This window comes from Sorex fumeus, unplaced genomic scaffold, assembly GCF_029834395.1.
Source record: "Sorex fumeus unplaced genomic scaffold, SorFum_2.1 ptg000043l, whole genome shotgun sequence".
NCBI classification, from domain to species: domain Eukaryota; kingdom Metazoa; phylum Chordata; class Mammalia; order Eulipotyphla; family Soricidae; genus Sorex; species Sorex fumeus.
In genome coordinates, this window is record NW_026606100.1 from 50,682,096 (window position 1) to 50,704,726 (window position 22,631).

A 22,631-nucleotide genomic window follows, 5' to 3' on the forward strand; every position below is an offset into this window, starting at 1 on the left:
CTGTACCTATGACCAGGTCTGCGTCCATCCTCTGAGGTTTGAGGGGGACCGGTCAGCTCTCCCAGCTGAGGCCAGGGAACAAAATGTTTCTGAACCAGGAACCCCCCACTAATGACCACAAGGGGACGCAAGACTCCAGTGATGGGGGATGGTGGGGAAGGCCCATATTGACTGGCAGCAAAGAGAGAAGGGGAGAGTTTAGTGACACTTCCCTGAGCCCATTTCTGTATTCAACCCTCTCCAAAGAGAGGCGGGGCAATCAGAACATGAATGTGGCTTCCCATTGGGTCTGTGAATTACTAGCCAGTGATGCAGACTTTTATATTCCTCTCTATCCTTCTGGGTCGGCTTTACCCTACCGCCATCCCACCACCTGGGCTAATTTAGTTACCACTGTAGAACTGTAGCACTGTAGCACTGTCCTCCCATTGCTCATCGATTTGCTCGAGCGGGCCCAAGAACGTCTCCATTGTGAGACTTGTTGCTACTGTGTTTGGCCTATCAAATATGTCACGGGGAGCTTGCCAGGCTTTGCCGTGTGGGCGAGATACTCTCAGTAGCTTGCCAGGCTCTCCGAGAGGGGCAGAGGAATCAAACTCAGTTAGGCCATGTTGGCTGCATGCAAGGCAAACGCCCTACCGCTGTTATTGCTCCAGCCCCTTAGCTACCATTAGTCTATATTTTTATGGCACAGAGACGGTCAGAAAAATTCAAAATCTTTATCACTTGCACATCTCTGAAGAAACAATAATCTTGGCAATTTTGCAAATCTCACAGATGCATGATTGTGTTGATTCCTCCCTTACCCCCCCCCCCACCACCAATAACCTTCTAATGTAAACTGGACAGTGTCTCTCACAAAGACTCCACAGCTGCCACCATGCAAATAGACCAGCCCAGTTTTACAGATTCACAGCTGATCTAAGAAGGGATGCAAGCCAAGCTGCTAAAATTCACGGGTACACCTGTCTTCTGACTGGAAACTCTGGGGCACCCTCGGGAGGGGACAGGCCAATTGTCCACCCTGTTGAAGCCCAGGAGGCCACACCCACAGCCACCACCAAGCGACAGCCCAACTCCACTCTTCCTGACCAGTCTCTGACAGACACCAACCCAACAAGCCCAGACGTACCGGTTTTCAGGCTGAAAACTCTGGACTGTTTGGGGGCGGACAGACCCCCTCCTCCCCTACCTCTGCACACTGTCGGGAGGCCCAGCAGTCACACTCACATCCTGCGGCCGCATAAACTCATCCCTCAGTTCTACAGATCCTGGAGTTCCTGGAGTGAGCGACCACATATGTGACCACGTGACACCTCCAAACTCCACAGTATTGACAACCGGTAGGAGCATCCTGAATTAGATGGGAAAGTAACAGAGAGGCCAACCAAGCCCAATAAGTAATAATACAGAAGGCTCAGCTAGAGATGAACAGCGTAATCAACCCTCAGACTAGGATTGAATGACCCCTTGATGAGAAATAATAATTTTCACAAATTTTCTTTTATGATGTATTTTTAGATGATTTAGTTGTAAAAAGAAATATCAAATAAATTATTTTGTTGGGGCCAGAGTGATAGTACAGCGGGAAGGGCGTTTGCCTTGCACACAGCAGACCTGGGTTCGATCCCTGGCATCCCATATAGTCCCCCAAGCACCGCCAGGAGTAATTCCTGAATGCAGAGCCAGGAGTGACCCCTGAGCATCACCAGATATGGCCCCCAAGTCCCCCCAAATTATTTTGTGCCTGTTAAAAGGCAAGGCTTTGGGAGTGGGTAGAAAACTGGGGTCAAAGGTGGAAGGACAAAAAGAACTTAGTGTTCCCCCTGATAAGATGCAACAATTTTCTTCTTAGAAAATATTTTGATCACTCCATTAGCCATTTAGTGGCAACAAGTGATAGAAAATAAATTATTGCTATAGGGGCAGGCTCAAGGGGGTGGTTGGGAAAATGAAGACAATGGTGGAAGGAAGGTAACAGTGGGGTTGGGGGTGGGTTGGAATATTGAGTGCCTGTTAACAAATCATCATGAACCAATTTGTAAACCACGGAGTTTAAATGAAGTGGGGGAAAATGGCGGAGGGCAGTTTACACTGGTGGTGGGATTGATGTTGAAACTTTGAATGCTCATAATAACGGTATTATCAACAACTTTGTAAACCACAGTGTTTAAATAAAGTTTTTTTTTAATGTACTCACAAAGACAATGGGAGGCATGTTAGATGAGGAGACCCAGGTTCAGTGACGCTCAGTCCATTACCCAAACCACAGCGGAGGGCAGAATCCAGCCCTCTCAGTCCTAGGAAGTCCAGTCTAGCCGCCACCCATTAACAACCGCATGTGCAGGTGCAAGATTGGTCCATCTTTCGAGTTTTAGTTTTGTGTTGTTTTGTATTTGAGGCCACACCTGGCAATGCTTGGGGCTTACTCCTGGCTCTGCACTCAGGGATCACTCCTGTAGGGAACTTAGGGAACCATAAGAGGTGCCAAGCATTAAATCTGGGTTGACAATGTGAGGTAAGTGCTTTACCTCCCCGCATCTTTGGATTTCTTTACTAGAGGGGCTATTCCTGTGGACCAGAATAACCAATGCATTAGGCCAAGAGCTCTCACAACGCAGACTTGCAGTATCTCCAAACTCCTCCTTCGTGGATGCGAAGCTGGAGACGGGCAGAAGAGCTGTATTCTCTCTCCGAAAACTTTTCTCTCCCACGGGGCCAGAACAATAGGAATGCAGCGAAGGTGCCTGCCTTACACGCAGATAACCCAGGGTCAATCCCCAACATCCCAAGTCTTTCAAGAGTGATCTCTGAGTACAGAACCAGGAGTTAGTCCTGAGCATCACCGGGTGTGCCCCCCCCCCCCCATGCCCAAAACAAAGCAAATCCAAAACAAAACAAAACAACTCTCCTTTCTCAGGACTCAGAGCAGAGAACTCTAGAATTCTGGGCATCTGTTTCTATAAGCCAGTGGTCTAAGTTAAGGAAACACCCACCGTGAAATCCAGCCCAACAGATATTTCAGAGTCAGCTCTCACAAGTAGGAGTATAGACGATGTGGAGCTGGTCTGGAGACATAGGACAGTGGGGAGGGTGCTTGCAGCTGACCCCGGTTCCATCTCTGGCACCCCATAAGCTCCCCTGCGCAACATCAGGAGTAATTCCTGAGTGCGGAGCCAGGAGTGACCCCTGAGCATTGCCAGGAGTGCCCCCAAAACTCATAATGGTAATAATAAATAAATAAAGTAGCGCAAAGTCCTGACCTCAAAGGGTTTTCGCACTAGTGGGGAAAGGTTAAAACCCTAATGAGTGAAATGAAGGCAGAAGGATCAGGTAATACAAGAGAGGCACCAAGTGGGCGCCGTTGGAAATTCAAGAACGTCAAGAAGAGAGTGGAGAAGACAAGGGAGGCTGGTGTGGGCGCTGACGAGGGTGGATTCAGCAGTTACTCCCTCCAGGAAGTACCACCCGCCGAGCAAATGTGCCATTAATAGGACAGAAGGATCTGGTGGCCTCTCTCCTCTCCTGAGAGACAGGAGGGTCCCACCCACGAGCCAAGTGTCAGCCCACCGTTGGTCCCTGCTCCCAGATTCCCCTGTCTGGAGCCACCCATAGCAAAAATGACACAAAATGCCCGAGCCAGCCCTGGTGCCTTGCTCTGAGGACCTGTGCCAATCCCAGGCTGAAGGGAGCATCAGATTGCAGGAGCCACCCCCCGGGAGCCTGGAGAGCATATAAAGGCGGAACTGTCTTTTCCAGCCGTTGGACGCCTTCCCAACATGGGCGGTCGAGCCCTGCTCCTCTGGCTGTCTCTCTTCTACACCGCTATTCTCCATGAAGCAGGTATGGCTGCTGAGACCCCAGGGCCATGTTGCTCACTGTTGCAAGCCTGAGGAGGCTGGCATACTGCATGAAAAGAGAGTTTCAAACTTTGCCTTTTAAAACGCCACACTGAAAGAGTTTTCACTGCATTCAATAGGGTGCAGCTACTGGTCATGTGTTATTCTGACAACCGTCAAATGCATAAATCAATATGGACTGGGGGGGAAGCTGGGTCCAATGTTTTGAGTGAACATGGTTTGAGCCAATTTGTTGCTTTTTTGTTTGCTTTTTGTTTGAGAGCTATATCTGAACGTGTTCAGCGTTTACTCCTGAACAAGGGTTGGCCTCTTACAAGGCAAGTGCCTTAACCCCTGTATTATCTTTCTGGCCCTAATTTATAGCTTTCTAAAAACATGGTTCTGTGTTTAGGATTTTAGAGAGCGGTAGATAAAGAAAGATTACTTGGCTATGGGTTAAGTAAAGCAAGAGTTTAAAAATGTTCTCTCTGAGTTATATATTGTCATTTAGCATGAAAGGTATTCAAGTATTATCATGATTTCTTGGTTTTCATCTTCATTTGACTTTTGTTTGACTTTTGTTTGACTACACACCCAGCAGTACTCAGGGGTTATTCCTGACTCTGCTCAGGTATCGCTCCTGGCAGTGTCAGGGGGACCTTATGAGGTACTAGGTATCAAACCAGAGTTGGCTGCACAACATAAATCCTGTACAATCTCTCCAGCCCTATTTTGAATCTTTATTCCTTCTTGCTAGAGTTTTAAAGTACACAGGAAAACACAGATCTTGGCCTGAATTATTTGACTTGACATAAAACTATCTTGGTTGGGTTCATGAAGTCGTCTAATCTGACAATGTGTATGTTCCTGTAAAAACAGATTTATTTGGTCTTGGTCTGAATCTGTATTCCACATCTCATCTTCTTTAAGAAATATAATTTAAATGGTCACTAGAGAAATTTAAAATATCTGTATATCATGTCAATGTTTTTTCAACATGTCGAGGGAAACATTCAAATCCTTTGTCACTGAGTTTCCTCTAATATCAACAAAGGAAAACTCGGAAATATTCTTGGTCAACAAGATCTTTAATGTGATATTTGCAGCTGACTCAAGAAAAATATCACCCCCCAATTTTGGCGTAACGTTTGTTTGTAATTTTTACTCAAACTTTTTCATATTCTGCAAGTGGTCGCATAGGTATGGTTATGTCAGCATCTTAGACATATTTATTAAAATAGGTGGTAAGGATTGAAAAGATTTCTTGAGTCCTTTGTGAGTCTTGTGTGTGAAGCTCCAAGTCCAATAACATGTGGCTTTAGGGCCACAAAACTTCAGGTGACTCAGCCAATCCCACCTGTCCAGGTGAGTGTGGCAGGCTTTGTGGCTCCGTGACATCTCCCTTCACGTCAAAGGGGGTGATTTGTTGGGTTGTCGGGGAATCTAGTGAAGTCATATTTGTAATTTACTCGGAAGAGGCGTCGGTCAAGGTCAACTCAATATAGAAACTGTACATTCCAGGTTTGATGGTATACAATGCCCGGCAAGCTACCGAGAGTATCTCGCCCACACGGCAGAGCCTGGCAAGCTCCCCGTGACGTATTCGATATGCCAAACACAGTAACAACAATGCCATTTCTATCAAGTATATAGGTAAATCACAGATAATGTTTTAGTGGTTGCTAGTGTTGGGGGAGGGTGAAATGAATGCACAGGTTCAGAACTGATCTTTTTTTTTTTTTTTTTTGCTTTTTGAGACACACCCGGCGATGCTCAGGGGTTACTCCTGGCTTTGCACTCAGGAATCACTCCTGGCAGTGCTCGGGATATGGCATATGGGATGCTGGGAATCGAACCTGGGTTGGCCGCATGCAAGGCAAACGCCCTACCTGCTGTGCTATTGCTCCGGCCCCAAGAACTGATCATTTTTGCGTCACACCCAGTGTTGCTCAGAGGATACTCCTGACCTGATGCTTGGGGGTTACCCCTGGTGATGCCTCAGGATCAAGTCCAGCCTTCCCCGTGAAACACATCTTCTCCACCCATTGAGCTATCTCTCTGGACCCTGGTTTTCTTTTTGGGAGGAGGGGTGATAAAAATGTAAAACTGAAAGTGACAATAGTTAAACCCCTTAAATTGTGTCATTTAAATTGGTGAGGTTGCATAGCATGTGAATGATCTCAGTGAAACTATTACTGATAAAACACACAAGAACTGTACGTTCTAAACCTAAATCCTAAGAGATGGAAGGAATTATATTTATGTGATGAGATTTTTATCTGATCCCCTGGAAACCCAACTGTTTTCCCCCCTCACCCGTCAGGCAAAGGTCTCAAGCATTGGATTCCATATTTGCATCACCTGTGGCAGGATTGGAGCTCTTTCTTTCCTAAATGATGCCATGCAGGTGTGTTCCCTGCTCATTTGTGAATTCTACCGAGTCTTTTGGGAAATGCATGGTATCTGTACACAAACACTGTCCTCCCATTATTCATCGATTTGCTCGAGCGGGCCCAGTAACGTCTCCATTGTGAGACTTGTTGTTACTGGGTTTGGCATATCGAATACGTCACGGGGAGCTTGCCAGGCTTTGCTGTGCGGGCGAGATACTCTCGGTAGCTTGCTGGGCTCTCCGAGAGGGGTGGAGGAATCGAACCCGGCTCAGTCGGGCTGGCTGCGCGCAAGGCAAACGCCCTACCGCTGTGCTATCACTCCAGCACGGTATCTGTATAAATTCTGGAAATTTCTAAAAGAATTTAAGATTCAAATTCACCATATTCATTCCACTTGTGGCAAAGGTGGTGCTGACTTAGTGGGTGCTGAAAGCATCCAAGTCTAGGCTCTAGGGGTGTCATCCAAGATATGGTGGTGACACTGGAATAATCGGGAAAGTATATTGCTACTCAGAAATGTCCTGTGGGTTAGTCTCTCTGGAGTCAGGTGTGCAGAGAAAAGGAAGGATAGTTGTGGGGGAGGAAAAGCAAAGATGAACCCGACTCTGGCATAACTGAGTTTCAAGATTTGGGGAAGCTGGAAAAACACCTCCAGGAAGTACAGTGTTTTTTTTCTGGAAACTTCGCCTTGCTAAGCCTTGCTTGGTGCTGGGAATGACAGAGCCTGGTCTCTAGGAAGGGTTCAGCCGTATCCTACCTCCTCTCCCCATTCCTGAGAAAAGTCCCAGTGGAAAAGCAGAGACAAGCAGAGTGTTCACACCGAGCGGGCCATTTGGACCATCGTTGCGACTTTCAACGCTTTGTCCTGGCTCTAGCCTACCTTCCTTCAAGCTTGCAAATACCTCACAAATCCCAGCTTCCTGTGCCAGCCAAGGACACTCAGGGGTTTCTCTGGACCCATCTCAGCTCCATCAATGGTCTGAGTAAATGATGGGGAAGCAACCCAACAAGCAAGGGGCCTGCCCACTGCCGGCTGTAGGCTCACGGGCCCTCTCTTCCTAAAGGCTCGGGACTCCAGGCAGTTCCTGGGGCAACAGCGCGTCTAGGGCACGTGAGAGGCCCAGAGGACCAATGCGCCCTGCAGGTGCAAATGCCAGTGCCCACGGGGCTGTTTGCTCAGGAAGCCGCGGGTTCCTCCACCCCTCCAGCCCTTCTGTCCACAATCCCCTGTGTGTGTCCCCCCATTTACAAACAGTTATAGCATGGGGGTTAGGGACACATCAGCTGTGGAGTCGCTTCCAGCTCCATGCTCAAGAACCTTCCAGATGAGGAGGCCAGTGAGACCTGGAAACCCCTACCCAGACGTACAGCCTCACCCCGGCGTGCCTCGCTGACCCCCAGGGGGTGGGGTGGCCTGCCAGGGACCATGGGACTGGGGAGCTCACCAGACCTTGAACAAAGGGCAGTTGTGCCCACAGGAGAAAGGGGGCTGTTTCTGAAACTGGTTGCTTCCTGCTGAGCCTTATCTGACCACTAATCCCAGTTAAACAGTTGGAAGATCCTGGTGATAAGGATCCGGTTGTGGGGGGTCAGTGCCTCTGTGGACTCTGCCCCCCTCCTGCCTTCTGTCTCCTGGGCCCTGCCTCTATTGTTCCCAGACCCAGGCCTGGACCAGAGCACAACTGGGCCCACTTCCCTATCCTTGTTCATGCGGGGAGTCTCAGTACCCACCGCCTCAGGCTGTGCTAAGAGCAGCCCTCCCCCACACATGCACACACTCACACTCACACCAACCAGATTCTCTCCCCACTTTCCTCCACCTTCCCACCCCCGGCCCCGTGAGGCTCTCTCCTTCCCCACCACCTCCTGGCTTCTGTCCCTCCGGGCTCCTTGAAGTCAACCTACTGACTCTCCTTTTAACCCACTGCCCCTCTGGGAGAAGACCCTCCCCCAACTCCCCAGGTGTCTCTACAGCAGGGGTGTGGTTTGGGGGGCTGAGAGCAGCTACAAGCCCTGGGAGGGATTGGGGAGGAGGGGTGGGAGCAAAAGCAGGGGAGAGGGGTGGGAGGTCTCAGTGCATAGGAGAAGGGTGGGGAGCTCAGTAAAGGAAAGAGGGGTGGGGAGTCTCAGTGAAGGAGAGAGGGGTGGCGGGCCTCAGTGCAGGGGAGAGGGTGGGGGTTTTCGGGGAAGGGGAGAGGAGTGGGGGTCTCAGTGCAAGGGAGAGAGGTGGGGGACTCAGTAAAAGGGAGAGGGGTGGGGAGTCTCAGAGCAGGGGAGAGGGCCTCAGTGCTGGGGAGAGGGGTAGGGAGTCTCAGAGCAGGGGAGAGGGGTGGGGGTATTAGTGCAGGATAGAGGGGTGTGAAGTCTCAGTGCAGGAGAGAAGGGTGGAGGGCCTCAGTGTAGGGGAGAGGGGTAGGGAGTCTCAGCGCAGGGGAAAGGGATGGAGGGCCTCAGTGCAGGGGAGAGAAGTGGGGAGTCTCAGTGAAGAAGAGAGGGGTGGCGGGCCTCAGTGCAGGAGAGAGGGGTGGGGGGGTCTCGGTGAAGGGGAGAGGGGTGGGGGTCTCAGTGCAGGGGAGAGGGGTGGGGAGTCTCAGTGAAGGAGAGAGGGGTGGCGGGCCTCAGTGCAGGAGAGAGGGATGTGGGGTCTCAATGAAGGAGAGAGGGGTGGAGGGCCTCAGTGCAGGGGAGAGGGGTGGGGAGTCTCAGAACAGGGGAGAGGGTTGGGGGTGGGGGGGTCTTAGTGCTGTGTCTGCATCATCTTGCTCTTCATTCAGGATTGAGGAGTGAAGGGCCATTTTGTAAATCCCAGGAGAGCTCTGAACGCTGCTCCCGGCAAAGCCCACTGTAGGCACACAGGAGGCCTCTCAAACCCACTCCCTACCCCCACAGGCTCTCCTGCTCCTTTGGGTTGGGGTGCTCGGCTGCCAGCCTTGAGGGCCAGTCCCACCCTTGGTTATCTGGAGGGGCTCCCCTGCAGGTCTCAGGGGCGGGACGCAGCCCCCGCTCTCCACTCAAGGTTAGGGGTTGAGGTCTGGGTGCCCAGGGAGAGCTGTGAGTCTGATGGTGGCGGCTGACACCCGGGCCTATACCCACAGACAACAGAAGCTCAGCGGGGCAGGGTCTGGAGAAAGGGTTCGAGACAGGTGGTTCAAGACGCCCCAGGCCAAGGTAGGGTGAGGGGGGTTGGACAAGAGTGCGAGAAAGTGTCTGCTTTATGCTTTATGCTTTATGCTTTGCCCGTGGCATAAAGGCCGATGGCGCTGAGGACGGGCCTCAGCCCCAAGTCCCCGGCCCTGCTGAGAGGGTGAGGGAGGAGGAGGCTGCTGTGTTTCTGAGGACGCCCCTGGGCTTCAGCCCTGACCAGGCACCCCAAAGGCGAAGACGTTAGAGGAAAGGCCAGTCATCAAGAGTCACCTGAGCCAGCAAGAAAATCTTCAACAACAACAACAAAAAGACATAAAAAAACCCAAAAGAGGAAAAATGAACAAATACAAACTCAAGAGATTACTGAAAACATTGTTTTCTAAAAGCTGGGGGTGTTTTTCAAGGGAGAGAGCATCAGTCTGGCATGCGAGAGGCATTGGGTTGGGTCTCTGGGTTGGGTCTCTGGGATGGGTCTCTGGGTTGAATCTCTTGGATGGGTCTCTAGGCCGGGTGTCTGGGTTGGGTCTCTGGGAAGGTTCTCTGGGTTGGGTCTCTGGGCCGTGTCTCTGGGCCGGGTCTCTGGGCTGGGCCCCTGGGATGGGTCTCTGGGCTGAGTCTCTGGGATGGGTCTCTGGGCTGGGTCTCTGGGTTGGGTCTCTGGGTTGGGTCTCTGGGCCGGGTCTCTGGGTTGGGTCTCTGGACCGGGTCTCTGGGTCGGGTCTCTGGGCCGGGTCTCTAGGCCGGGCCTCTGGGCCGGGCCTCTGGGCTGAGTCTCTGGGCTGGGTCTCTGGATTTGGTCTAGGCAGGGTCTCTAGGTTGGGTCTCTGGGCTGGGTCTCTGGGCCGGGTCTCTGGTCTGGGTCTCTGGGTTGGGTCTCTGGGCTGGGTCTCCTGGCTGGGGTTTCTGACACGCATCTGGCTCCCAGCCCCACGGGAATGGCCTCCCACACTCAGTCTTGAAAGGCAATTGACTTGATGTGCAGACCGTAGCTTTGTTAAGAAAAACCCTTTAACATCCTCCAAAATCACCCGAAGCTGCGTCATAAACTACGCCGAGTAGGGACAGAGGCAGAGGGCCAGCACCCACATTCCCCAGGCAGGAGCTGAGGGCGACGGCGACCTAACAGCCGCGGACCCTCGATGGTTCCACATTCAGGCTCCGGGCCTCCTACACTGAGTCAGGGAAGCTGCGCTCAGGTGCTGGGCCGAGTGCCGGGGGTGGGGGTGGGGTTCCGGGAGGTGGTCTCTGCCCTGGCCCCGAGCCCCCTCTAACGGCTGGTGCCTCCCAGGTTGCTCCAGGAGGCACGGCAAGGAGCGGCCTCAGAAGGGGCACCCGCAGCTCTTCATGAAGTCCGCGGCCGGCCCAGCCCTGGAACAGCGAGATGGTGAGTCAGGACCAGGCTTGCCCTGGGCCTAGTGGGGTGGGGATGGTGAGAGGGGCGGGGGCACAGGGCAGGGTAGGGGTAGGCAGAGGCGGCCAGAAGCGCCCCGGGGATGAGCCCCACTGGCAGGCACACTGCTCCTTTCCCTGCCCGATGTCACCGTCCTTCCTTGTTGGTGACCCACACGAGGGCCTCCCGTGGGCATCCTCAAGTGCTGGGGTGCACAGCAGGTCGCCCAGGCGCTACTGCACAAGCCCCCTCCCCTGTGGGACGGGATCAGGGATGTGCTCTGGCTCCCGTGAGGGCCACACTGTGAGCAGCCGAGCTGAGGCCTGAGCAGGGGAGGGGGAGGAAGGGGCCTGCCCTGCCCAGGGCCCCCGAGGGGATGGGAGCAGCTCAGCCTCCTGCATGCCACAGGGACTAGGTGATGAGGAGCTGGCAGGGGCAGCCCCAGGGGCCGGGCTCCCAGGGCCCTGGACCCAGTGAGCATCAGGGAGCCAGTGCATGTTTGGCACAGGCAGGGGTGGAGGGGTCCGGTGAGCACATGTGCCGCGGCACTTAGGAGCGGGCAGAACTGAGTGAGAAACCTGCCGGGAGGTGCCCCGTGGCCGAGCTCTGAGCCCTGTCCCTGAGACGGTGGCGGTGAGCCTGCAAGCCCGTGTCCCGTCACGCACTTGCGTGCTGGTGGGGCTGTGGGTAGTCCAGCTCCAAACTCACGGGCCGCCCAAGCACCCTGCCCGAGTCTCCTCCCTTCTGAGCTGAGGACCCCACAGGACGCGCTTCCCATGACAGAGCCAAGCCGGAGGTTCCCCCTTCCCCCCGCCCACCTGAGACAGACTGGAGTGGAGGGATTAGCAGTACCACGGGGAGATCCCGAGGGAGAGGGGGTGAGCCTTGGGAGTGGGCTGGGGGTCCTCACTGACCCCCATCAGACGTGTCTCCAACCGCAAAGGTGGCTGCACTGTCTGTGCCTGTCCCAGGGAAGACGGGCTCAGTCGCCCCCGGTAGTCACAGGGCTGCCCCTGCAGGACGCGCCCCGGCCCACGGTCTGGCCTGGGCTCCGGAACACAGCGACCCCAGGACTGGTAGGAATCACCCCTAGTGACCGTGGTCGAGGGGAGGACGGCTCCACTCACCCACACTTTGGTGGGGGTCCTGGGGGCTGCCTTCCTCTCGAAGACTGGCTGCCCGTGAAGCTGCTGGAAGGTTCTGGAAGGTGCTCTGGCCGTGTGGAGGTGTATTTTGAAGGCGAGTGGTGCACGGTCTGCGACGACCTGTGGGACGAGACGGAGGCGCAGGTGGTGTGCCGGCAGCTGGGCTGCGGAACGGCCGTGTCCGCGCCCGGGGACGCCCACTTCGGCCCGGGCTCCGGGCCCATCCTCCTGGACAACGTGCAGTGCTCGGGCACCGAGGCCTACCTGGGCCAGTGCTCCCACGCCGGCTGGTTCTCCCACAACTGCGGGCACACGGAGGACGCGGGCGTCATCTGCTCGGGTAAATGTCGCCTCTCTGAGAGCCGCCTTCCCGGCCCCCTCCTCCCAGCATCGATTGCCTCAGTTTCTCCCCGACCCGTCTGGGCCCCCTCAACTTCCTGCTCTGCTCTCGTTAGAGAAGCAGAGGCTGCCACGTGGGAGAGTGCTAGGTTGGCCAGAAAGGACCCAGGCAACTGGATGTCGTGTGGTCCCAGTCACAGTGAGCCTGAGCGCCCCATTGTCCGATAATTCTGTCACTGTCACTATCCTCCCATTGTTCATCGATTTTGCTCGAGCGGGCCCAGTAACATTGTGAGACTTATTGTGACTGTGTTTGGCATATCAAATACGTCATGAGGAGCTTGCCAGGCTTTGCTGTGCGGGCGAGATACTCTTGGTAGCTTGTCAGGCTCTCCAAGAGGGGTGGAGGAATCGAACCTGGGTCGGCCAGGTTGATCGCGTGCAAGGCAAACGCCCTACCTGCTGTGCTATCGCTCCAGCCCTCCGATAATTCTTAAGGCCAGTAAATAATTTGTTAAGGATTATCACTTCAAGACATAAAGGTGGGGCTGGAGTGATAGCACAGCGGGTAGGGCGTTTGCCTTGCACGAGGCTGACCCGGGTTTGGTTCCCAGCATCCCATATGTTTCCCTGAGCACTACCAGGAGTAATTTCTGAGTACAGACCCAGGAGTAGCCCCTGAGTATCGCCAGGTGTGACCCAAAATGGGAGAAAAAAAAAAGACATAAAGGTGTGGTCAGAGCAATAGCACAGGGGCCGGGCATTTGCCTTGCTTGCGGCCTGCCCGGGTTCGATCCCTGACATCCTCTGTGGCTTCCCCCTCTCCTTGCCAAGTGATCCCTGAGCACAGAGACAGGGGTAAGCCCTGAGCATCGCTGGGTAGGGCCCCCAAAACAAAACAAAACAAACGTAAATGTGCAGCCTTAAAGCAAGGGCCTAGGGTCGCTCAACACGCCCCCCACCATTGTCACCCCAGAAGCTCCCAGCCTGACCCATCTGCCATCTGCCAGTCCTGTCCAAGCCTGGCTCAGGGCTGGAGCGATAGCACAGCGGGTAGGGCATTAGCCTTGCATGTGGCCTACGCGGGTTCGATTCCCAGCATCCCTGAGTACCGCCAGGAGTAAATCCTGAGTGCAGAGTCAGGAGTAACCCCTGTGTATTGCTAGGTATGATCCAAAAAGTCAAAAAAAGAAAGAAAGGAAGGAAGGAAGGAAGGAAGGAAGGAAGGAAGGAAGGAAGGAAGGAAAGAAGGAAGAAAAGCCTGATTCAGAATCCAGATATCCAGATATTTGAATCTGTTCATTTGAATAAGCACTTATTAACTTAACCACTAATATTAATTTCTAAGAAAACTAAATAGTTTGTCTCCAGTTAGTTAATTCCGAATTGACTCGTGAGTGGAGAAGGTGTCTCAAGCTCCTCTCTCAGTCTCAATCTTGTTTTCTCCAGAACCTTCCTCGGACTGGGCCCTCGCCAACTCATTTTGATGGCTCTAACTCTTCAACTCTGCTTGCTTTCAAATAAGGGCTTCTGACTAATTTACTGAGTCTTTATTGTCCCCCTAGAATGTCCTGTTTTCAAAGCCCAGGGATATAGACCCTCTGGAAAGCTTTGGCCAGAGAGCTGGCCTCGAAACAGACCCAGGGAGTTGTCCAGCCTTGACCTGCCCTTGTGTCCATCAGCCCACCTGTTGCTTGCAAACCAAATGCAGACGTGTTGCAGGACACTATTTTACAACCAAGGACTCCAGAAACAAGAGCAGGAAGCCACAGGCTGTCAGGCTCTGGGTTTCTTCCCTGGTGCTCAGTGCCCTGAGCCTCCCGGCACCTGAGAATGACCACCTAGGTCCAGGGAAACTTTGCAGCTGTCTGGAGCTCGGCCCTTCTCAAAGCCTGGCTCCTCTCCACCGCTATAGGACCCCCAACATGCACCCGAGAAGACCCCACACAGCTACCCTGATTCATTGACAGAACCTGCAGACCCATCCTCCAAATTCACATGACTTCTCTCACGCCTTCCACACTCCTGCCCCCTAGCCTCCATATTGATAGAAGGTTCATGAATGTTCATTGGGGAGGTGAATTGACCAGATGCCTGAGAAAAGGATTGTTAAAGGCACCATCGGCTCTGTGCTTTCTCAGATACTCCTGCCAGCAGAGTCCAGAGTTACCAGATGTAAACCCATTCTCTACCTGAAATGCTTTCACCTAAAAATTAAGAAATCACACGGAGTTTTCCTTCCCATTATAAGGCGATGTTTATTTTAATATAAGATAAATTCTTAATAAAATTAACTTGATTTTAAAAATCATGATTTATGTTCACTACATATTTTCATTTTTATATTAGGCACCAAAGTTTACAGCACTGTTAAGGAGAACTAGCAGGTTTCACTAGTTTTCTTGTTCAACAGTTTTCTTGTTTAAGCAACAGTATGGGTTTATCAGAAACACAGTCTATGCTTAATGTTGAATTGGAAGACGGTAGGAAGTGACATAAATATGAAATAATTTTTTTTGGCTTTTTGGGTCACACCTGGCAATGCTCAGGGGTTATTCCTGGCTTTGCACTCAGGAATTATTCCCAGTGGTGCTCGGGGGACCATATGGGATGCTGAGGATCCATTGGGGTTGGCTGAGTGCAAGGCAAACGCCCTACCTGCTATGCTATAGCTCCAGCCCCGAAATAATTTTTTTAAAATACTACACATTGGGCAGCCAACATGGCCGACCGAGTTCAGTTCCTCCACCCCTCTCGGAGAGCCCAGCAAGCTACAGAGACTATCTCGCCCGCACGGCAGAGCCTGGCAAGCTACCCATGACATATTCGATATGCCAAACACAGTAACAACAAAGTCTCATGATGGAGATGTTACTGGGCCCGCTCAAGCAAATCGATGAACAACGGGAGGACAGTGACAGTAACTGCACATTGGAAAAAAAAAACTACATATTGGTCCCTTGATGGATGTATGGGTTGGACCCTAAGTGGTCCATAACCCCCACTTTTAGATAAACAAACCTTAGGTCAGTGCTCTGGGTTCTGGCTCGTCCCGAATTCAGACTGAGATGCCTGTCTTTGAATAAATACTAAAAAGCCTCCAGCTATACTTCCTTCCTTGAGTCCTTTGGGAATAACCTAAGACCAATTCCAATACACCTTTATCACAGAGGAACAATTATTGACCCTCCTAACAAGGACAAGATACTCTGGAAATTTTCTCAACTCTAACAGACTCTAGTTACATCCGACTCTCTCTGCTTTCTTGTAGAATCTGAATCTGAAGCTTCAGGCGCTCTGGGTGAGTATCAGAGCATGGACGATGCCTCCACTCTGAGGGCATCTGATGGCACAGCCGATAGGAGGAGTCAGGAGGGGACCAAAGGATTTAACCCAAAGCATTTGCAGAAGAAAGGAAGAAGCAAGCACCCAGGTTGCTTCCCTGCCTTTTAACGAAATAAGAGATACTTTTTCCCTTCAATTTCTGTTCTTATTGCCCGAATACATTTTTGGAAAAATTTGGAATGAGGATCTGAATGGGATTCCGTTCAAAGAGGTCATTGGACTCAAACTGGACCAAAGCAGTACCTGCATGCAGGCAGGAGGTGTACGTAGTCTCAGGACACTGTCTCTCTGAGTCGTTACACAAACTCAGAGATGGATGGGGAGACGCACACCCTTTCCTCTTTGCCCAGATCAGACAAATGTTCCCACATGTTCCTTCCCCAGTCCTCTGAGTCCCAGAGAAGCACACCTCATTTTGCCTCTTGGGCTGAAGGTGTGTCCCACGGGCAACATGTGTGACTCGGAGCAGCTCAAAGGCACAATCCCTTCCTCACCGGCCATTGATCAGAAAGATAGAACTGAATCAATTCCCCAAAGCATGCTGCCTCCATATCTACCCATAAAGACTGCCCCATCCGGAGTTGGAGCGATAGCACAGCGGGTAGGGCATTTGCCTTGCACGCGGTCGACCTGGGTTCGATTCCCAGCATCCCATATGGTCCCCTGAGTACTTCCAGGAGTAATTCCTGAGTGCATGGGCCAGGAGTAACCCCTGTGCATCGCTGTGTGTGACCCCAAAAAAAGCAAAAAAAAAAAAGACTGCCCCATCCACACACTGATCCCTGACAAAAGGGGGTAGAGGGGTTACTTTCCCTTTGCAATAATGCTTCATTCTCTTTGCTCTTAGATGCGGAAGCCCTGACACCATTTCCTGGGGGTAAGTTTAGATTTTGTACCTCTCATTGGAGGTGGTCTGGTGGACCATATGCTTCTCAATGGCAGAGTGGGTCCCCCACCACAAATACTACTAAAACTGATTTGTCTGGAGGGAGATCGCTCGGCATCCATCTCACTCATCAGCTAGTGCAGTGCACCCCAGAAGATGCTGCCCTTGTCCCATTCCTCTTGTCTACTTACTCCTACTTTTCCCAGCTTCTGGCATATCCTTCCTTCTAAAAGATGCCCTGAAACTCCCCACTCCATAGTCCAGTCCCCAAATACGCTGAGGGGCTCCCGCTTTGCTCCTCAGCTCTGGGAATAACTGCAACTCTAAATCAATGTTGCTCTATGGGGATGGCTGCCTCCAGTCCCCCTCTGCCCAGACTCTGGACTCGGTCAGCACAGATCGGTCCTTCTCTGAACCACAGTGTCCGCCACACTGCCTGCCCTCACCCAGCACAGGCTCCAAAGAACTTGCAGGTGACTCGCCCGAAGGGCCCCAGGTGTCCCTTCTCCTCACACGCCATGTTTTTGTGTCTTTGAAAGACTGGCCACAATTGCAGCTAGTGAACGGGTCAGGCCGGTGCTCTGGACGCGTGGAAGTTTTCTACCAAGGCCAGTGGGGAAGGGTTTGTGATGACCACTGGGACATGAACGAAGCCGACGTGGTGTGCCGGCAGCTGAACTGCGGGCGGGCTCTGGCCGCCCCCGGGGAGGCCAAATTTGGTGAAGGAGAAGGCGAGTTTCTGCTGGATGATGTGGACTGCACGGGAAGAGAGAGCTTTCTGGGCCAGTGTCCACACACGGACTGGTCCATCCATAACTGTGGTACGGGAGAAGACGCCAGTGTCGTCTGCTCAGGTAACAGACACCTCCACCGCTGATGTGGCATCTTCTCAAGGACCTGGGCACCAAGCTCCTGGGCAGTGGCACCTTCCACGGCCAGTTCTGAGCACTTGGGCAGGTGCAGAGCAAAGGTCTGGGGTCGTCTGAGCACATCCACTGTGTGAGTGAGTTCAAGTTCAGGGTGGGCAACGTGTCCGGTGGCAGAGAGACACCTCCCCAGGCCTCCCCAAAGGAGGAACAAAGGGACTTACAGAGAGACGGTCAAAACGGCCCGTTTCATGCAGAGCTGTTGGTGTACTTACGGCACATCTGAGGGGGTTTGAGCACTGCACTTAGGTGTGATTGATCATGTATAGAGGTAAAATGTTTTCGTGGAGGCAACTCTCTTGGGGGATTAACTCAAGGAGATGCTTTGTCTCCCCAGGGACATCTACACTGCTTTTCTCTTTCCCTTTAGTTGTACATATTAAACAATTAAGTTTCCTTCCTATTAATACTTGCAGTTACTTGGATAAACATAATAAGAGACACAGGTTCCATACTGTAGTTCTCTGGGCTCTGATGGCAAACAAGGCTCTTACCGTAAATCCCAGACTAAGTCCTCAGGACGATTTAGGTTTTCCTTCCTCCTGGGGATCCTGTCTCTTAAGTTATATTGGCTTGCATCAAGACTGTGCTTTTAAGCTTTCTAGACTGTCTCGTTTCGATTCTGGAGTAGCTTTGCCACTAGCTACAGATCCACTCAAGTCCCACAGTAAGGACCCCCCACCTTTTGTGGGTGTTAGGAACTCTAGCAACCAAAGCCTGAGTCAAGTAATTATGATGGATACCCAGGAGTAGATATATTTAAGAGTCAATCAATTCCCAAATGTTAGGTGCATAGCGTTAAAAAAAAAAAAAGGTCTTTCTGTGTTCAAGCAGAGAACATTGCTCTATAGAAAAATGCGAAAAGTTATAGGGCAAATAGAAAAACAAGTAATTCACTACAAGGTTCAGAATCACCAGAAGTTTTCACTTATAAGTAACTAACCCTGACTTGGGGAACTGTGGCAATGAGAGGTCAAACAGAAAGGAACAGTTAAAGATAAACTCGGGGGATTAGGGTGTTTGTAAGAGCACTGTAAGCTTCTCTGAGGGAGGAAAGGGGGCATTTCACTGATGAAGCCTAAGACACTTAGGGTTAATATCCAACACGCTGGAGCTCAGGGACCCTCCAGCCCCAAGGGGTTAACATGGGCCTGATACAAAGAGCGAACATGAGAGATGGTTGTGCTGCAAACACAAAGTCTAGATTTCCAATGACTAGCAAGAGAGCAGCGTAACCCAGCGGTGAGCTGACATTCCTTCCTGAGTGCATCCCACCAAAATTCCAGACCCCGTAGACAGCTTAGAGATCACAGTTATTTTCCTGTGCCAGTTTGCAATGGCATGAACAACAAATCATTTATAACTTAAAATAGTTCCAAGTTTTGTCCTGTCCAGTGTGGCTACTGATCACTCATTTGAGACCAACTAGTAATTGTCAGGGTTTCCGCAACCTCAGCACCACTCACAGTTCAGGCCACAGAATTCTTTGTGGCGGGGCTAATCTGTAGGCTGCTGGGCTGTATCCCCTACCTCGACCCACTCTTAACAACCAAAATATTCTCAGACATTGAAAAACCTCACTGTGGGGAAGGGCAGATTGACCATTAGTGGGAACCAGTGGTCAAGACATCCTTCGCAGGACTATTTCTTTCTTTGGCCTCTTTCCAGTGGTCCCACACTCTGCTGGTCAGTCCCAGCTGCCTTGCTGCCAATCATACGGTTTACCACCTGGGCTGTCCTGTGGTTGAAAAACGCTGGTGTAATTCTCCCTATGCTAATGATGTAAATATGTGTGCTGAAGGGAAACAGGAAATCCTGGAGCAGAACCAGAGCGGTGTTTTCCTAACTAGACAATGGCCCCTGGGGGCCACACAGCTGGAGGGGAACCTGCTGTTTGCCTTAAAGAGTAGATGTCCACGGAGCAAGGGAATCGATGTCTTTGGGCTGGTTTGTTTGTTTCTGAAACAGGAGCAGCAGTAAGTCAAATAATTCCGGAAACTTCTGATCTGGAGAAGGGCACTCGATTACCTGTTAAACATTCCAGTTGCTTTCAATCAAAAAGATTGCCTCCATGTGATATTAATGTAATCGATGAATTTTTTGTCACTCTAAACAGATCAGATATTGGTATGGGGTGTTTTCGTTGATTTTTTTTTTGCCTTTACTTTTTTCCCACTTTTAATTTGGCTGTGTTTTATTTGCATTTTTAAGGTGGTATTTGGGCTGGAGTGATAGCACAGTGGTAGGGCGTTTGCCTTGCACGCAGCCCACATGGCCGACCCGAGTTCGATTCCTCTGCCCCTCTCGGAGAGCCCGGCAAGCTACCGAGAGTATCTCGCCCGCACGGCAGAGCCTGGCAAGCTCCCTGTGACGTGTTCGATATGCCAAACACAGTAACAACAAAGTCTCCAATGGAGACATTACTGGGCCCGCTCAAGCAAATCGATGAACAACGGGAGGGCCTTTACCTTTACCTTTACCTTTTTATTTTGGTTTGGAATTCCCTCTAAGCCATTTTTGGTAAAGCCACTGGGTTCCACTTAATGCCAGAGTGTGCTGACGTGTCTGTCTCTGTCTCCATCTATAAGACAGACATAGCCAAGCCCAAATCAGAGGCTACATGTGTGCTAAGACACACTGTGTGGATAAGTAACCCCCACACCCTTACAATGGCCATCTTTCATTTTCATTTCATTTCATCATCCTGTTATTCGTCGATTGCCTCGAGCAGGCCCCAGTAACGTCTCTTTCATCCTAGCCCTGAGGTTATATTCAAGGCTCTTTAGGAGAATGAGACCCATCATTGTTACTGGTATTTGGCATATTTGGTACGCCACGGGGAGTTTGCCAGACTCTGCCCTGTGGGCAGGCTACATTCGATGGCCATCTAAAGGGGTCTAAACCAGGGCTAGGGGAACCAGCGTTTCTAGTTCCAGAATTATTCCTTCATCTTCGGAGAATTTTGAATAGACGCATCTCTAGAGCAATTGCTCTTCTCTTAACCAGATCTTTTCTTTTCCCATATATTGACAGAGACTAAGTATTTGGAGCCAGAAGTGGGTAAGCTCATGTTTTTGTTTTATCCACCTGACATTTTTCATTTTCTGGGCAGGTAGTTGCTAGGTCACCATGGAGGGGATGGAGTAAATGGTGGGAGGGATCAGATGCTACTTTTTTTTGTTTTGTGTGTGTGTGTGTGTGTGGTATGTATATGTGTGGTGCAGTGTGTGGTGTATGTGTGGGGTGTGTGTGGTGTGTATGTGGTGTGTATATGTGTGGTGTAGTATGTGTATGTGTGCTCTGGTTGATGTCGGTGGGCCCCACCGGTCGCTTATGTGAAGTGGGGAGGAGAAAGACGATCACTTTGTCCCCATCTGCCTCTGCCACCCGGGACCCAGGGTTACTGGGTTCTTGTCTTGTCTCGCAGAGAATTTCAGCAATAGACAAGCAGTGAAGTAAAACAGATTTTATTTGGAGGTTTTGAAGGGAAGGAGGAAGAGAAAGTGGGAGAGAGCGAGAGAGAGAGAGAGAGAGAGAGAGAGAGAGAGAGAGAGAGAAACACACCCAAGAAAGTGCGGGTTTCCCTGAGGACAGAGAGAGCCCCTACACACATCCCAGCATTAGACAGGAGAGCATGAAAGGACACAACTCAAGAGGAGAGATGCTGGTGACACAAGTCCTCAGGTGCCACCTGGGCTCGGGCCCCTGGACGCAAACAGCTCCTGAGTTCGGCAGCATATGCTCCCAGATGCTACATTTTGATGGTATTTGACAGTATCAAGTCAGCATTTCTGCCTTCCCAGGGTGCTAAGTTGTTCTTACAATCAAGTCTAATCGGTGTTGGCCAGTCCCTTCCAGAGGGGTTAGCTTTATTTTCATTTCAGTCCTGAGCATTGCCAGTTATTCTCTAGCATTGATATTTCTATCTTTGGAATGGATCTGCTGTTTCGGGCATTATTTCAACTCCTGTTAAGGGCAAAGTCTGGTCAGGTATTTGTCTAACTTGTGCATCCATCAGTGGAAGACCTCCCCGTGTCGCGGGCCGGGTGTGGCGGGTGGTGAGACTGTGTTACACTCACATTCGGCCTCACACTCACTGAACTCCCAACCCTCTCCCTGCAGAGAGCGCTGAAGGGTCGCCGGTCTTGCCCCCAGGTAGGTGGTGTTTTCTGGCTGCAGAAACAATCCTCACTTGGAGAAAATTTTCGTTTTGGGCTAAACCAACCTTTTGTTGTCACTGTTTCTGTTGTTGTTAGAATTATCAAGCTAAATCTGGAGGGAGGAATCTATTTTGTTCATGAAGGATCCGCTGACATACAGACTCGGGAACTGCTGAGTTCTTTAACTAGCCTTGCTGTGAATTTCTCGGCTCTACTCTGGCAGCCACACAGACACCACTGGGCCTGCCCCGTTCCCATACATTTTTGCCTACAAGAGGCGTGGAACTGCATCAAATCCGAAGCCTCGCTTTTTTTCACTTGCTCTAGTGAATGGACTCAGTCTAAGCACTTCACACACAGGACACTGCCTCTTTGCTTCAGCCGTATGAACAGTTTGCCATGCAGAACATGTGGAAATGTTATTAGATTGCCCGGAAATTAGCCTGAGGCACAGATGCCAGTGTGTTGGGCATTAGGAGACCTCGCCTGGCCCCTGTGGAGTAGACCGTGTTACAAATAGACATCGTCTTCCCACTGCATTTGCTTTTTTCAAACCAGAAATTGATGGGGCCTCCCCATTTCTCTCTCTCCTTCATGCCACACGGCCAGTGCATCAGGAAACCCTCTGGCTTTATTTCCTAATAGACACTAAGCTTATTCATGTCTCACAACTGCAGCATCGCACCTGTTATCCAAAGCCCCAACATTCTTCCGTCCTGCTCATGCTGTTTTGTTTTGTTTGGTTTGGTTTGGCCTTGGTTTTTGTATTTTGGGTCACACTTGGTGATGCTCAGGGATCACTCCTGGTGGTACTCAGGGAACCATATAGGATTCTGGGGATTGAACCCGGGTTGGCCACATGCAAGGCAAACTCCCTCCCTGCTGTACTATCACTCCAGTCCCTCGTGTCGCTTTTTTTCTCCTTTTTTGGGTCACACCCAGCGATGCACAGGGGTTTCTCCTAGCTCATGCACTCAGGAATTACCCCTGGCAGTGCTCAGGGGACCATATGGGATGCTGGGAATTGAACCCGGGTCGGCCGCTTGCAAGGCAAAAGCCCTACC

The 22,631-nt window shown here is 51.4% G+C and overlaps 1 protein-coding gene across 1 annotated transcript in view; it reads left to right on the plus strand.

Moving 5' to 3' along the window:
• The window catches only part of LOC130029446 (deleted in malignant brain tumors 1 protein-like), a 135,821-nt gene that overhangs the window by 43,872 nt on the left and 69,318 nt on the right, over nt 1-22,631 (plus strand). Inside the window, exons 8-10 of the mRNA XM_056120332.1 lie at nt 7,351-7,376; nt 11,954-12,251; nt 17,021-17,335. Coding sequence (XP_055976307.1) covers nt 7,351-7,376; nt 11,954-12,251; nt 17,021-17,335 — 639 coding nt within the window. The remainder of the gene's footprint in view (nt 1-7,350; nt 7,377-11,953; nt 12,252-17,020; nt 17,336-22,631) is intronic.